At 40.0% G+C, this 13,617-nt stretch overlaps 1 protein-coding gene across 1 annotated transcript in view; it reads left to right on the forward strand.

Moving 5' to 3' along the window:
* The window catches only part of MAU2 (MAU2 sister chromatid cohesion factor), a 93,162-nt gene extending 85,457 nt beyond the window's left edge, over positions 1-7,705 (forward strand). The window contains exons 18-19 of the mRNA XM_069086908.1: positions 518-645; positions 1,719-7,705. Of these exons, the coding sequence (XP_068943009.1) occupies positions 518-645; positions 1,719-1,793 (203 nt within the window). The 3' untranslated portion in view covers positions 1,794-7,705. The remainder of the gene's footprint in view (positions 1-517; positions 646-1,718) is intronic.
* Positions 7,706-13,617: the final 5,912 nt, after the last annotated feature.

Here is a 13,617-nt window from a genome sequence, read left to right on the forward strand (position 1 = left end):
TGGAGATCACATTATTATGGATTTAGAGCTAGAAGGAACTTTAGAGGGCATCTAATCAAACAGCCTTCAGCTCTTCCCTCCCCTCCCCCCATGTTTTATAGAAGACGAAGGTATATGATTTGCCCAAGATCACATAGGTGTCAGAGGTAACATTTGAACCTAGTTCTCTACTTCAAATCTAGTTGTTTTTCTATATCGCACTGCCTCCCCAAGATACAGTATGTGAAAATGTTCTTATAACCATGAGGCATTATAGAAATGTCAGCTGTTATTGCTAATTGGGAAGACAGAAAATATACATGTGGAACAGATAACAATTTAGTCTGCAATTATGTAGCACAATTTAGTACAATTATGATGGTAAATAGGGATAAGTACTATAGGAGAGCAGCAAGGAGAGGAAACCCATAAGCCAGAATCTCCAAGGAAGGCTTTTGAGAGATCACACCAGCTAGAATTCAGCTGACAGTATTTTATTTAATCATCTGAATGCTATGAGTGTTATTTTCTTTCCCAGACCTGAATAAAGCTTGTGGGAATGCAATGGATGCTCATGAAGCTGCCCAGATGCATCAGAACTTCTCCCAGCAACTTCTCCAGGATCACATTGAAGCTTGTAGCCTTCCAGAACACAACCTGATCACGGTGAGGGACTTTGTCGGGGGCTTGGTAGCATCTCCTGCTAAATCTGTGGTGAAGAAAGATACATTTTATGACCAGTTGTCAAATTTCTTAGCTGACATTGTCATGGTTTTAGGCTCGTTAACTTCATTCTCCTTTCCCAGGTATCCAGTCTAGCCCCCAGGAGATGCCTGCCCTTGATAACATACTAGGCACTAACTATCCCTGCCCCAAGAAAACTAGCTTTCAGTATCTGCCTGTAGCTGACGGTTGGTTGGTAACATCATCTTGTATTTTCGATCATAGAATCTCAGCCTGCAAAGGGACCTAAAAGGTCATCTAGTCCAATCGGTCTCCCAATGTGGAATTCTCTGTGGTATCTTAAAAGGGGAAAGAGAAGAGAATTAGCATTTATATAGCACATACTAGGCAGTATGCTGAGCACTTTGCAAATATTATTTTATTTAATCCTCACAGCTTTGCAAGGTAAGTGCAGTTATTATTCCCATTTTACAGTTGAGGAAACTGAAGGAGAGAAAAGTTAAGTGACACTTGACCAGAGTCACACAGCTAGTAAGTGTCTGAGCCTGTATTTTATCACAGGTCTTCCTGACCCCAGGCCCAGTGCCATTTAGCTGCCTCAAAAGGTGACTGTCTGCTTGAACACCTTTAGTACTAGGGTGTTCACCCTTACCTCAGAAAGAGACCTATTCTATTACTGGACAACCTTGATTATTAGAAAATGTTTCATACTAAACTTAAATCTATTTCCTTGTGATTCCCCATCAGTTGGGTCCTAGCTTTCTCTCTCATTTCTCCTCTCCTTTACCTACAACAGTGATTATATCCTCCTAAGTCTTCTCTTCTCTAGGCTAAGCATCTGTTTGCTTCAGTTGATCATCATATGCCCTGATTTCTGAGTCCCTTCCACATCTTTGTCACCCTTACCTTGTTGTGTTTAGACCCAGATAGAATGCTCTAGATAGGGTCTGGTCAAGAAATATGAACAGTGATTTACTTCTTGCCACAGAACAGCATGTTCATCATTTTCCAGGTTGTAAATTCCATTTTCTTTCATTTGCATGCATGTGTTCCAGTGGACAGACGGGCCACCCCCTGTACAGTTTCAGGCGCAGAATGGACCTACCACCAGTCTTGCTAGTCTCCTGTGAAAGAAAACTCTGCTAACAGGACACATGCAACTTGGCCCCCTGAGCAGAGGAAAATATATCGTGGGGGACTTTTTCCAGGAGGGAAAAATGAGGAATTTCCTGTACAGCCAAAAGCCTTAATCAAGATTAAACACAACCTACATTTCAAAGACTTAAAAAGGACATTTTAAGCTGCTTTTAAAGATGAGAGGTGTGTGTCCCTTACACACAACTTCTGGATTTTTAACTGTATTTGATGCTTCTGGTTTTCTTCAGTATAGCATGGTGCAGGATCCAGAACATTGTTAGGGGATAGTGGGGGGGGGGGGGGAGTCTTTCCTCATTTACCAAACATCCACTATGTGAAATTCTCCAACCTAATCTTGGTGTTGATTTTTCCAAACCATCACTTGGAAATGGATTCTGACCAGACTACCAATCACTGCTCTAAATATTTAAGTCCTACCTGAAATGAAGTGCTTCTGGTTGGAATAGGGTCGGGAGTAGGGAAGAGTCTACTACAAGGCTCCAGGTAGCATGTAGTGTGGGATTTAATCATGACTCTGTGCCTGGGGGTGGGTGTGGAGAGCTGGCAAACCTCAAAATCCTTCTCTTAAGGAAGTCCCATGTCTCAGTGCTGTTCTGTAGCAAATCACCAAGTGCACCTAAATTAAACCAGTTCTTCTCTAGTGAAGGTGAAAAGTAAAGTTGGTTACTTTTTAACCTTTCATTGCCTGAGTGAGTAGCCATGTGTTGTGAGGGAGGGGCAGTGTCCTCCTCCCCTATAACTCTTTAATGCATCACTTGGACACCTTTAAAGAATAAAGCTTGGGGCGGCCAGGTGGCTCAGCAAGTAAGAGCACTGGCTCCAGTGTCGGAATGACCTGGGGATCAAATCCGGGCTCAGATACTTAGCACCACACCCAGAAATAACTGGCCGTGTAACCTTGAGCAAGTTACTTAATCCCGATTGCTTAAAAAAAATAATAATAATAAAGCTTAAAGGTGTAAGATTAACTTGACCCCAACATCTAAATTTGAGACAGATACCTGGAGAAAATAAATCACTTTGGAAAAATGCACATTTGAAAAGAAAATGACTTTTTCAAGACCTTTTGAATATCCAGTTATTCAACAGGCTTTCAGTCCTGTACTACATTGAACTTTTGTTCAGGCTCACTTAGAAGTCCAAGAATGCCAGCTTCCAAGTGTAAGGCACCTTGATCTACTACACTGTTCTGTTGTGTATATTATTATACATAAATATATATATATATATATGTATGTATGTATGTATGTGTTGTGTACTTATATATCTACAGAGCTACAGGCTTGTGTTTACATTTCCCCTAATAACAGGAACTGATTGGGGGAGGTATTGTGAGGTTCCTTACTTTCATTTAAACCTACCCCTCTGCCCAGCTTGGAATGAAAGGCACATTGAGGAAACACTGTCCTCACCTTTGAAAACCTGTTTGGAGTAGCAAAACAGTAGCTTTTAAAGGACCCCAGGATTAATGGTTTTGGTTATAGTGATTAACAGGACCAAGGCAGCAACAGTAGCATGTGGGTACTATGCACTGAAAATGACAACTGTCCAAAGATCATAGTGTCCATTTTGCAAGCAACCAGCACAGTACCTGACTTGTGATAAGCTCTTAATAAATGATGATTAAAATTAATTAGCCCACAAATTAAATGGGCCTAAGATAGGCTAAACAGAATACTCTGCCACGTGATTGGAATGCCAAGTGAGCTGATAGCGAAAAACAAAGAGTTTCACATGAAGCACTTCCCCAGATGCTTTCCAAGGGTAGCCGTTGGTGGTGGTTTCCTGGCCTAAATCATAAACCTGATTAATTCCTCCCTCTTTGAGTAGGCTGAGAGTCCAAAGGAAAGACCCTTCCAGATCACTTCAGGAGCACTAGTACAAGAAGAGTTATATCAGCTGAACAATATTGATTATTTGGGATTATTTCTTTTAGGAGGGAACTTAGCAGATTTATTCATTTTTCTTGTTTATACATCTATTGGGAAGCCTAATTTGAAGTAAGATGTCCTATCACGAATAGCATTATTGCCTATATGTAAAGGAAAATGTTTGAATTTCCATGTCACAGGAACCCATGTTCAATCTATGCATTCAGCATTGACACCTATAATAATGACAGTTTACTTAACCTAACAAGTGACTTCTGCCCCCCCCTCCATCAGAAATGTGTACATTCTTCTTTGATTAGTTCATTAGGAACTGCTGCCTCAGAAACAAGTTAGGCCTACATACTTTGAATTATGTGAAAACCCTTTTCTTTGTCCTGAAGGCCTGAGAAAAGGGTGAGTTAACAAGGCTTTGGAATTAGAATGTTGAGATTGGAGATCAGTTAGTGAAATCTAATCTTACAGAAGAGGAAACTGAAGTAAGGACATGGGAATTGGAGGCAGGGGCAGGGATGGACAGGGAATGGCAATGAGGAGAGGAAAGCCTGGAGAGGACTAAATGATCTCTAAAATTCCTTAAAGCTCTGAGCTTCTGTGATTCTGGGAAGCCTCTAGGCTCCATATTTGCTTCCTTTGTGTTCCCCACCTCTTAAGTGACACACATCCTTCATATAAACACACTTCTTTTGAGGGAAATGAAAAGGCTCCCAGGGCAAACAGAGACCTGGAAGCCTTCCTACCCCAGATATCTTGTTGGCACATAAATCTTTTTTTGTCAATACCTGGTGTTAATAGCCCTTGCAGCCCTTCATCTTTGTCACAGACATCAGGAAGAAGCCTCCCCAAGACAACTAGCAATAGAGCAGATTGGAGCCAGGAAAGACTGAAGTGAAACATCAAGTTGCCTTACAGACTTCAAGGACTCCCTCCCTTGACTTTGGCCTTGCTCTGTCCCACCTCATAATGTACAGATTCTTCACACCCACCTGGCCCAGGTGAACTAACCTTCGAACCCAGTTTCCATTGTTTTATACAGCATTATGACTGGGTGTATATTGTTTGTGGCTTTACATGCTTCTAGGGCATTTGTAAGGAGCACAATTTGAAGTACAGGTCTTGTACTCTTGGTATTAAATAGTCCACCTTCGCCTTACTTGATTCAAAGCATGTGAATACATGTGTGTGGCATGCCCTCTTTATTTTCACCTTCCCATAGGATCCTAAAATAATAATAGCTAATATATATATGCACATGTATGTATATTGCTTACTATATACCAAGCACTGTACTAAAAGCTTTAGTTATCTCATTTGATCTTTACAACCCTGGGAGGTAGAGACACTTATTATTTCCATTTTACAGATGAAGATACCATGGCAAACAGGTAACTTGCCCAGGGTCACACAGCTAGTAAGTATCTGAGATCGAATTTGAACTCGAGTCTTCCTGACTCGAGGCCCAGTGCTATATCTACTGTGCCGTGTAGCTGCCCAAAAAGGGGCCTTAGAGATCTTCTAGTCTGATTCCTTTATTTTACAAATGAAAAAACTAAATTGTAGGGAGGCAATTTAACCAAAGCGTTATATGGTAAAAAGCAGAACCCAGTCATCTGATTTTGAATCAATTACTCTTTCTCCTTATAACAAGGCTTCTCGCAAGAGTAGCTAGCTAGAAAGGATTCATTCCCCAGGTTGCCAAGTGAGACAGGTCTGATGCTTTAGACATATGAATGAGGACTCAGCAGCATCCCAATCCTTTTCCCAGACAAATGTTTAGAATTTGTCAGCCATTCTTGCAGATTTGGTATCATGATAAAGAAAGGCCTTATTATTTTTTTTCTCTACTTTGAACTCTGTAGGGTCATAGTGATCATGTAGGGTAAGACAAGGCTGATTCTTGATCGTTTTCACGATCAAATAAAGGGTATATTAGCAAGGCCATTTCCAATAAGTAAAGATGTCACCAGCATTAATACTAAATCAGCTGACTTCTTATATCTAGGCAGTGAGGGAACAGACCTTCCACTGAACTAGAAATCATAAAATTTTTAGTTGGCAGGGATCTTAAAATGCATTAATCTCCTTCTGTATCCCTGGCCAGTGGTCCTCACTTTACTGAGACAGTCTAGCCATTGTTGAACAGCTTAAGAGGTCAGAAATTCTTAGGTTAAACTAAAATCCGCATCTTTGTAATTTCTATTCTAATTTCACCATGTAAATCAAAACGGGAAAAAAAAAAAGTATATAAGCCTTTGTCTTTATGAAGCTTTCATGTACTTGAAAACATCCCCATGGCCTTCATTCAACATTCCCTTTGAGTACTAGTTTGCAAAGCACATACAGCGGTTGTATTTTTGGGTTGCATCATGAGAATGAGCAGCAAGCAGACAATTTGAGGAGAACATAGGCCACATTAAAGGGCAGATAGATAATTGTGTTTTTTACATTGGAGTACAGGGTGGGAAAGATGTTCCTTTTGCACATATCGGGCAGACCCTTTCTGTCTTGGCTGGTAAGACTAGATTTCTGCTTTTGGCAAGCAATATGATGAAGGATCCAGGAAAGGATGATTGTATTATCAAACCAGTCAAGGAAAGATTGAATTCAGAAGTTTTGTTTGTCTTTCAGAATAAGCATCCTGTGACCTGTATTTTATTACTGTTTTTATTTGGTTAATAAAGTTTTTTTATTTGTTTTAGAGACCATTTGCAGAGGGACTTTAGTACAAAACTCAAGAGTTTTATTTTGGGGAATTAAGGTTTTCCAAACCTCTATCCACAGAACTAGTGAATCCTAGAATGTCAGGGCTGGAAGGCTCCATCAAGCAGAATGTCAGAGCAAGAAAAAACCTTAGGATTTAGAAAAGGAGTAACATCACCAGTGCACAGGAAAGGCAGCGGGACGTAGTGAAGAGAGAGTTGACCTCTGAGCCATGAAGACATACCTGACATGCCACTCTAAGCAAGCTGCTTGACTTATGGGCTACAGGAAATGGACTATAAGTATTTTACTTGCTAATCAAAATTGGCAGGAGGAGCATCTTCACTCAAAATTTCCTACATGAGTGATACTACAAATCTAGACTAATGAAGAAGGGGAAAAAAAAAGGCCATGTAATCGTATATCCTGATATGTATAAGTTGCATGATTTTTTTTTTTTAATTTAAATAATTAGTCATTGGTCCATAACATCTAGAAGCAGTTACACAACACTAGGGGCAGGCAGTTGCTGAGGTAATGTTAGCCTATTTATTCATGGGTGTTAATTAAATTTAGTAAATATGTTTTGCTAAAAATCTCAGGTGGACCACATGTCCTAAAATTTCAGGGTTGGAAGGGGCCTTTGACTTCATGTAGTCAAACAAGATCACACAACTAGTTAATACTAGAGGTGTGAAATAAGTTGTACTACCATTGCTGCCTCGGAATCAAGTTAGGCCTCCGTATCTTGGATTATGTGAAAATCAACTTTCACTGCAGTTTACTCTAACCTTGCTCGTCCTCGGTCCCCTGTGGTTATAAGCATTTGTGACTCGTCTAAATTTTGTATTTTCCCCAGCACTTGGTATAGGGCTTCGCACACAGTAGGTGCCTAACAAATGTTTGAATAAATAAATTTTAAAGCATGGGAACAATTTATTTTGGGGCAGTGGGAAAAATCATCCTTGTTTCAGTTTGTACAAAAATAGAGATTTGGTGATAAATACAAACTTACTGGTCACTCACTGGATGAAATAATCCAGTTGACTAATTCTGTTTGTTACAATTAAGGTTTTAACATTCTGTGTATAACATAGATTGTGTTTTCATTTGTTTGTTTATTCCACTCTTACCCATGCTTGTAAATCCTGCTGAGGCTTTTAACCCAGAGAAACTACATGTATATACAATAATGTTGCTGTATAATAAGACATAACCACTTGCCTTAGCGTGTCTATTGTTAAATTCTTTTTTCTTCTATATTAGAATTTTAAATAAAATAAGTTGACAGGAAATCCGTATTATTCTTGAATTCTAATTTTAAATATTTGCAACGTGCTTTGCCAGTCCCAACTATCCTTTATCAAAGACTCAGAAAATCTCAGATAAGAGAAATGATTTAAGGAAACCTCCACATGAAGGATCAATCCTCTCTATAACATCTCCAAGTGTTGCTTCTGTTTGAAGGGGTCTAGAGAAGGGAAAATCACTAGCTCACCAATCAGCCCATTCCACTAACAGCTTTGTTATGATTTTCTTCCTGAAATCAGGTTGAAATTTGCCTCTCTAGTTTATGCCCATTTGGTCATAATTCTGCGCTTTGGAGCCAAGCAAAACGTTGCAAATTAGAACTTTTCAAATATCTGAACATCCGTATTTGCTTGAATTGACCCTTATACACCATAATCTCCTGTCCTCTCGCTTTTTGCACCCCACTTTGTCAATATCTTTTCTAGATTCTGTTAGTGAAGATTATATTTTAACTCAATATATTTTGTTGTTGTTGAGTTCTTCAGTCACGTCTGACTCCATTTGGGGTTTCCTTGGCAAAGGTACTGGGGTGGTTTGCTTTTTCCTTCTCTAGCACATTTGATGAGAAAACTGAGGCAAACTGAGTTAAGTGACTTGCCCAGGGTCACAGAGCTAGTAAGTGTCTGAGGCCAGATTTGAACTCGGGAAGATGTCTTCCTGATTCCCAAGCCCAATACTCTAATCACTTCACCATCTTGCTGCCCCCGAAAATTGTTTATTAAATACTGTGTCCAAAGTGCTATGTGCTAAGCACTGGGAATACAAAAACAAAAATGAAAAATATCCCTCCCCTAAAACAGCTTATGATTCTACCTGGAGAATTCAACCTTCACACCAATAAATAAATACAAGACAATTTGAGCAGAGAAAGAGCACCACCAATTAGGATAATCATCATCAGAGTCAGTGGTGGCACTTGAAATGAGCCCTGAATTTTAAGAGGGAGAGGTGAAAAGGCGCTACATTCCCAAGGCACTAAGTCAGGAGGAGCCGGAACAGCAACTCCAGGTAATGGTATGTAGGCTAGTCTGGCTGGATGTATAACATATGTTGGGGAGTACAATACAATGAGTCTGAAAAGATACGTTGAAAATAGATTATGAAGGACTTTAGATGCCGGGCTCAGGAGTTACTGTTTTATCCAAGTGACAATGGCATGAACTAAAGATTTTTAGGGGTGGGGAGGGAGGGGAATAAGCAGCTATTAAGTGCCTATTATGTACTGGGCACCATGTGCTAGGTGCTTAATGAATCTAATCTCATTTATCCTCAAAACCACCATGGGAGGTAAGTGCTCTTAATATCTCCCTTTTATAGGTGAGGAAACTGAACCAGGCAGAGGTTAAGTGACTTGCCCAAAGTCACACAGCTGGGAGGAGTCTGAGACCAGTTCTGAACTCAGGACTTCCTGACGCCAGGTCCACCATTTTCTCTCTTACATAATCTAACTACTTCTGGTCAACTTTAGCTATTTTGGTTGTTACATAACACTGTAATCCAAGAAAACGTTCTTATCTCTTCATATCAAGTGTTGTTAATTATTTTTAACCCAACTCTAGGATTTTACATTCTCTATTATATTTCTTCTTACTAGTTCTGGCACATTATGTCAGCTTGTCAAGATCTTTTTGGATCCAAGATCTGTTATCTAAGCTATTTGCTGTCTCTCATAGATTTGCATCATCCACAAATTTGGGGAACATGTCATCTATATCTTCATCCAAGTACTTAATTTGTTTTCTTAATGCCCAACAGACCACAATCAAGGACAGAGCCCTACCTCTACATTCCACTAGAGAGCTCCATCTAGGTTGACATTAGTTTATTAATCACTCCTTGCCTCCATCCACTTCTGAATTAATATAAATGTACTAGTGTCCAACCCATCCTCTACACTTGATCCACAAGGATACTTCTTGAGACTTTCTGAGTTGCCTTGCTAAAACCCAAGTACACTATGGAACTGCCCCAACTTTCAATCTAGTAACCCTGTCAAAAAGGGAAATTAAGTTAGTCTGACATAATTTGTTCTTGACGAACCCATGCTAACTTTTATTGATCAACCATTTCCCTTTGCTAGTGCTCACCAATCATTTCTTTTTTCTCTAATTTTTCCCAGCATCAGTCAAATTTGGTACCTATAGTTCGAAAAAGGTATTTTCTTCCACTTTTAAAAAATAAATTGGTTACCTTCCCCTCCCAATTTCAACATTTTAAAAATGCTGCCTTTCCAATATTTCTGATTACATCAGGCACAGAACTCACAAGCTTCTGCTTATCATTTGTTCAGTGATGGATACATTCAGTCCGGAAGGTGTTGCCTGCAGTTGGTGGAAGGAATGTCTTTTGTTAATGCCTTGTTTCAGTTAAGTGTCCAGTTGAAAGTGTTTTTCCACCTATCACAGGTACTGGAGAGGCTTTTGTATTCCAGGTGATCTCAAGAAAGAATCCACTAAGAACAGTGATGTGATTTTGAGATTTAAAAAATAATTTTGTTCATCCTAATTCCATTGGTAGCAACTAATAGAGTCATTTCTGTTTGGAGCTTCTTCAGGAATCATAAAACACAAGGCCAAGGATGAGCAGGCCCTTGGAGCACACAAGGCCAGGGCTAGAAGGACCCTTGGAACACAGACAATAGCAGTCAGTCCTCTGTGACCAGCTCGATTCCAGAGAAGATGCCACTGCTAAGGAAGTGATAGAGACACCACTGCCCAGAGATATATTTGGCCCTTCATCATCACTCACTACCCGGAGGTGGGAGCTCCAGCTCTTCTCAGGGACTGGGACTGAAAGCCTCTTGGACTTCTCTTTGTGGAGGTGGCACTTCCTCTGTCTCTCATTACTGTGTCTTTGCCTGCCATTGCCATCTGAGATAGCAACAGCGCCTCAGCTTTCCACCACTGTCAAGTGTCCAGGTAGCTTGAAGCTGTGACTGCTAAGGGGAAAGGAAGTATCCCTCCTACTGCCAACAGCCCAGCTTCCTGGCTTAAGCCTTCAGCCCACTTTTCCCGAGTCATGGTAGAAAGGAATGATGAACCAAAGGGCCTACACTCTCCCCAGGGCTAGACGTCTTCTTCTTGTTCTCATTAAATGAGAATATTTTTTTCTAATGTTTTCCTGTTGCTTATTTCCTACATAGCTGTTGTTTGCTAATACCACTACCTGACTTTCATCAAATAGAACTCTCCCTTGCAACAAAAGGAAAGTGGAAGAGAACAAGTATTTATGAAGCACCTGCTGGACACGGTTCTATCTCATTGGATCTTCACAACAGCTCTGTGAGCTAGGTGTTATTCTTATCCCCATTTTACAGATGAGGAAACTGAAGCAACAGAGGTCAGGTGACTTGCCCAACGTCTCACAGCTAGGACATGTTTGAAGCTAAAATTGAACTCAGGTCTTCCTGACTCCAGGTCCAGCATTCTGTGTACTATATGGCACTCCCCTAGCTCCCCAAAAAAGCACAGATGAATAACACAAACTGCCCATCTCTGACACTGTGCCCTTAATTTCGTATTTGTAGTCCACTTCCTGACCTTCCCGACCACTACTACCATCACCCCTCCAACCTCTGCTCTGATTAACTGAATATTCAGTTAACTAGTACTTCCCCTTTCCTATGACTGACCAAGTCCCAACCACTGCTCCTTCAATCCTTGTGACTGAGAATTGCCATCTCCCTTTCTCCACCCTCATCCCTCTCAAGCTCAGCTGCCAATGATCCAGCTTCCTCTGTCCACTGGAGCTCTCACTTTATTACTAAAATCTCCCTTTATCCTAAAACGTTTTCTTCACATTGAATGTCTTCTCGGACTCCTGGAGACCTTACTTTTTTGCCTGGCCTTGCCTGGCCACTCGGTCATGCCAAGTTGCTCCATCGATCACATCAACCAGGAAGCAGAATAAGCAAATTCCTGGTTCCCCACTTCAGCTCCCATACAGTTCCTCCTGCACAATCACTAATATATATTGATCGAAAGCCTTGTTGCTTTGTCATTTACCTTCTTTTTTTTCCCCCTTTTCAAGGGGTTCAATACCTAGCTCATGGTCTTCTTGTCTATTCTGACCCCTACTCTCATACTTAGAGATTTCAAAATGTATGTAAATGTCTTCTGTAACTCACAGGCCTCTTTAGCTTCCAAGACTTATGTCTCTACTCCAAAAGGGTGTGTCAAATCCTAGGCCTAGCTAACACCCCCAAATAACTATACCACCTTCATCATCTTGTACCTAAGATTACCCTTGCTAAATATAATCTCCTGTTTTTGCATGTCTCCCTCTATCTCTTGTATGTCTCCCTCTGTCTCACAAAATTACACAATCACAGAGGGAGATAGGAAGGAAGGAGGGAAGAAAGGAAGAAAAGAAGGAGAAAAGGAAGGAAGGGAAGGAAAGAGAGAGGAAAGAAGGAAGGGAAGGAAAAGAGGGAGGAAAGAAGGAAGGGAAGGAAAAGAGGGAGGAAAGAAGGAAGGAAGGAGGCAAGAAGGAAGAGGAGGAAGGGAAGGAGGGAGGAAGTTCAAAGGTCATTAAGTCCAACCAATACCTGAACAAGAGTCCCCTCTATGTCATGCCCAGCTAGTAGCTATCTACCTTTGCTTGCACACTGTCAGTGGTGGGAGGAACTCAGTATCTTCAAAGGTAACCCATTCCATTCCACTCTGGTAGGAAGTTTTTTCCTCAATTAAGCCTACATTTGTCTCTATGCAGCTTCCACCCGGTGCTCCTAATTGTCTCTCCTAGGATAAAGCAGAACATATCTAATCCCTCTTCCCTATGACAACCCTTCAAATGCCTAAAGACAAGAATCAAATACCTACTAAATCTTTCCAGGTTAAAAATCCTTGGTTCTCAGAAACAATGCAGACACCCATTAATTGGGAAATGGCTAAATAAATTATGGTACAAGAATGGAATGGAATATCGTTGTGTTAGGAGAAGCATGGGAAGACTTATGAATTGATACAAAGCAAATAGAACTGCTAAGTAAAATAATATACCCAATGACTACAACAATGTAAATTGATAGAATAATGAAATAATTTAAACTGAATGCTACAAAATCATAACAAACAACTTTGGCCCCAAAAAAGAGATATGAGAAGACACATCCTCTTATTTCTTTGCAGACAAGGGTGTTCAATACCATATATAACACAATATTTTTTACGTATGTGCATAGACATACATATATATGCATATATATGTTAGTTTTGTGAAAAATGTTCTCCCCTTCTGCTTCTTTTTTACTCTTTATGATCATGGGTAACCCTCACTTAATAAATTTTGTGAAAACAAAATACATCAAAAAAATCTTTATATTAAAAAAATAAAGCTCCCCCTGTTCTTTCAACTGAGCTTTATATGGCAAGATCTCAAGTCCTTTTCAATACTTGTATCACTCTTCTGGATCTACTCCAATTTTTCAACGCCCTTATAAAAGGTGTTGTCTGAAACCAAGCTCAGTACTATAAGATATGGTCTGATCAGAGCAGGGGACATACAGTACTGTCACATCCGTAGTACTGGACACCATGTCTCTCAATACAACCTAAGAAATCTTGAGCTTTTAACATTGTCACATCCCACTTGTTGAGGTTAAAGTTCATTAAAACTTCCAGATTTTAAAAAAAAAAGCACTTTAAAACTATCTAATCTCCCTTCTCCATTTTTATACTTGTGAAGTTGATTTTTTTTTAGCTCAAGTGCAAAATTTTACATTTGTCCTTATGATTGTAATCTTATAGATTCCATGCTACCCCAGGGGTGTCACTCAGACAGAAACCATCTGTCCATAAGGATCCCTAAAAGACATAACGACTTCGTTTGGGGCTTTTTTAAAGGTAAATATGTTCTGTTGTATTTTATTTATTTGGTTAAATATTTCCCAATTACA

Source organism: Petaurus breviceps, unplaced genomic scaffold (genome assembly GCF_028583685.1).
Source record: "Petaurus breviceps papuanus isolate PSGF00001 unplaced genomic scaffold, PetGlider_PUasm1.0 180, whole genome shotgun sequence".
In the NCBI taxonomy this organism is placed as follows: Eukaryota; Metazoa; Chordata; class Mammalia; order Diprotodontia; family Petauridae; genus Petaurus; species Petaurus breviceps.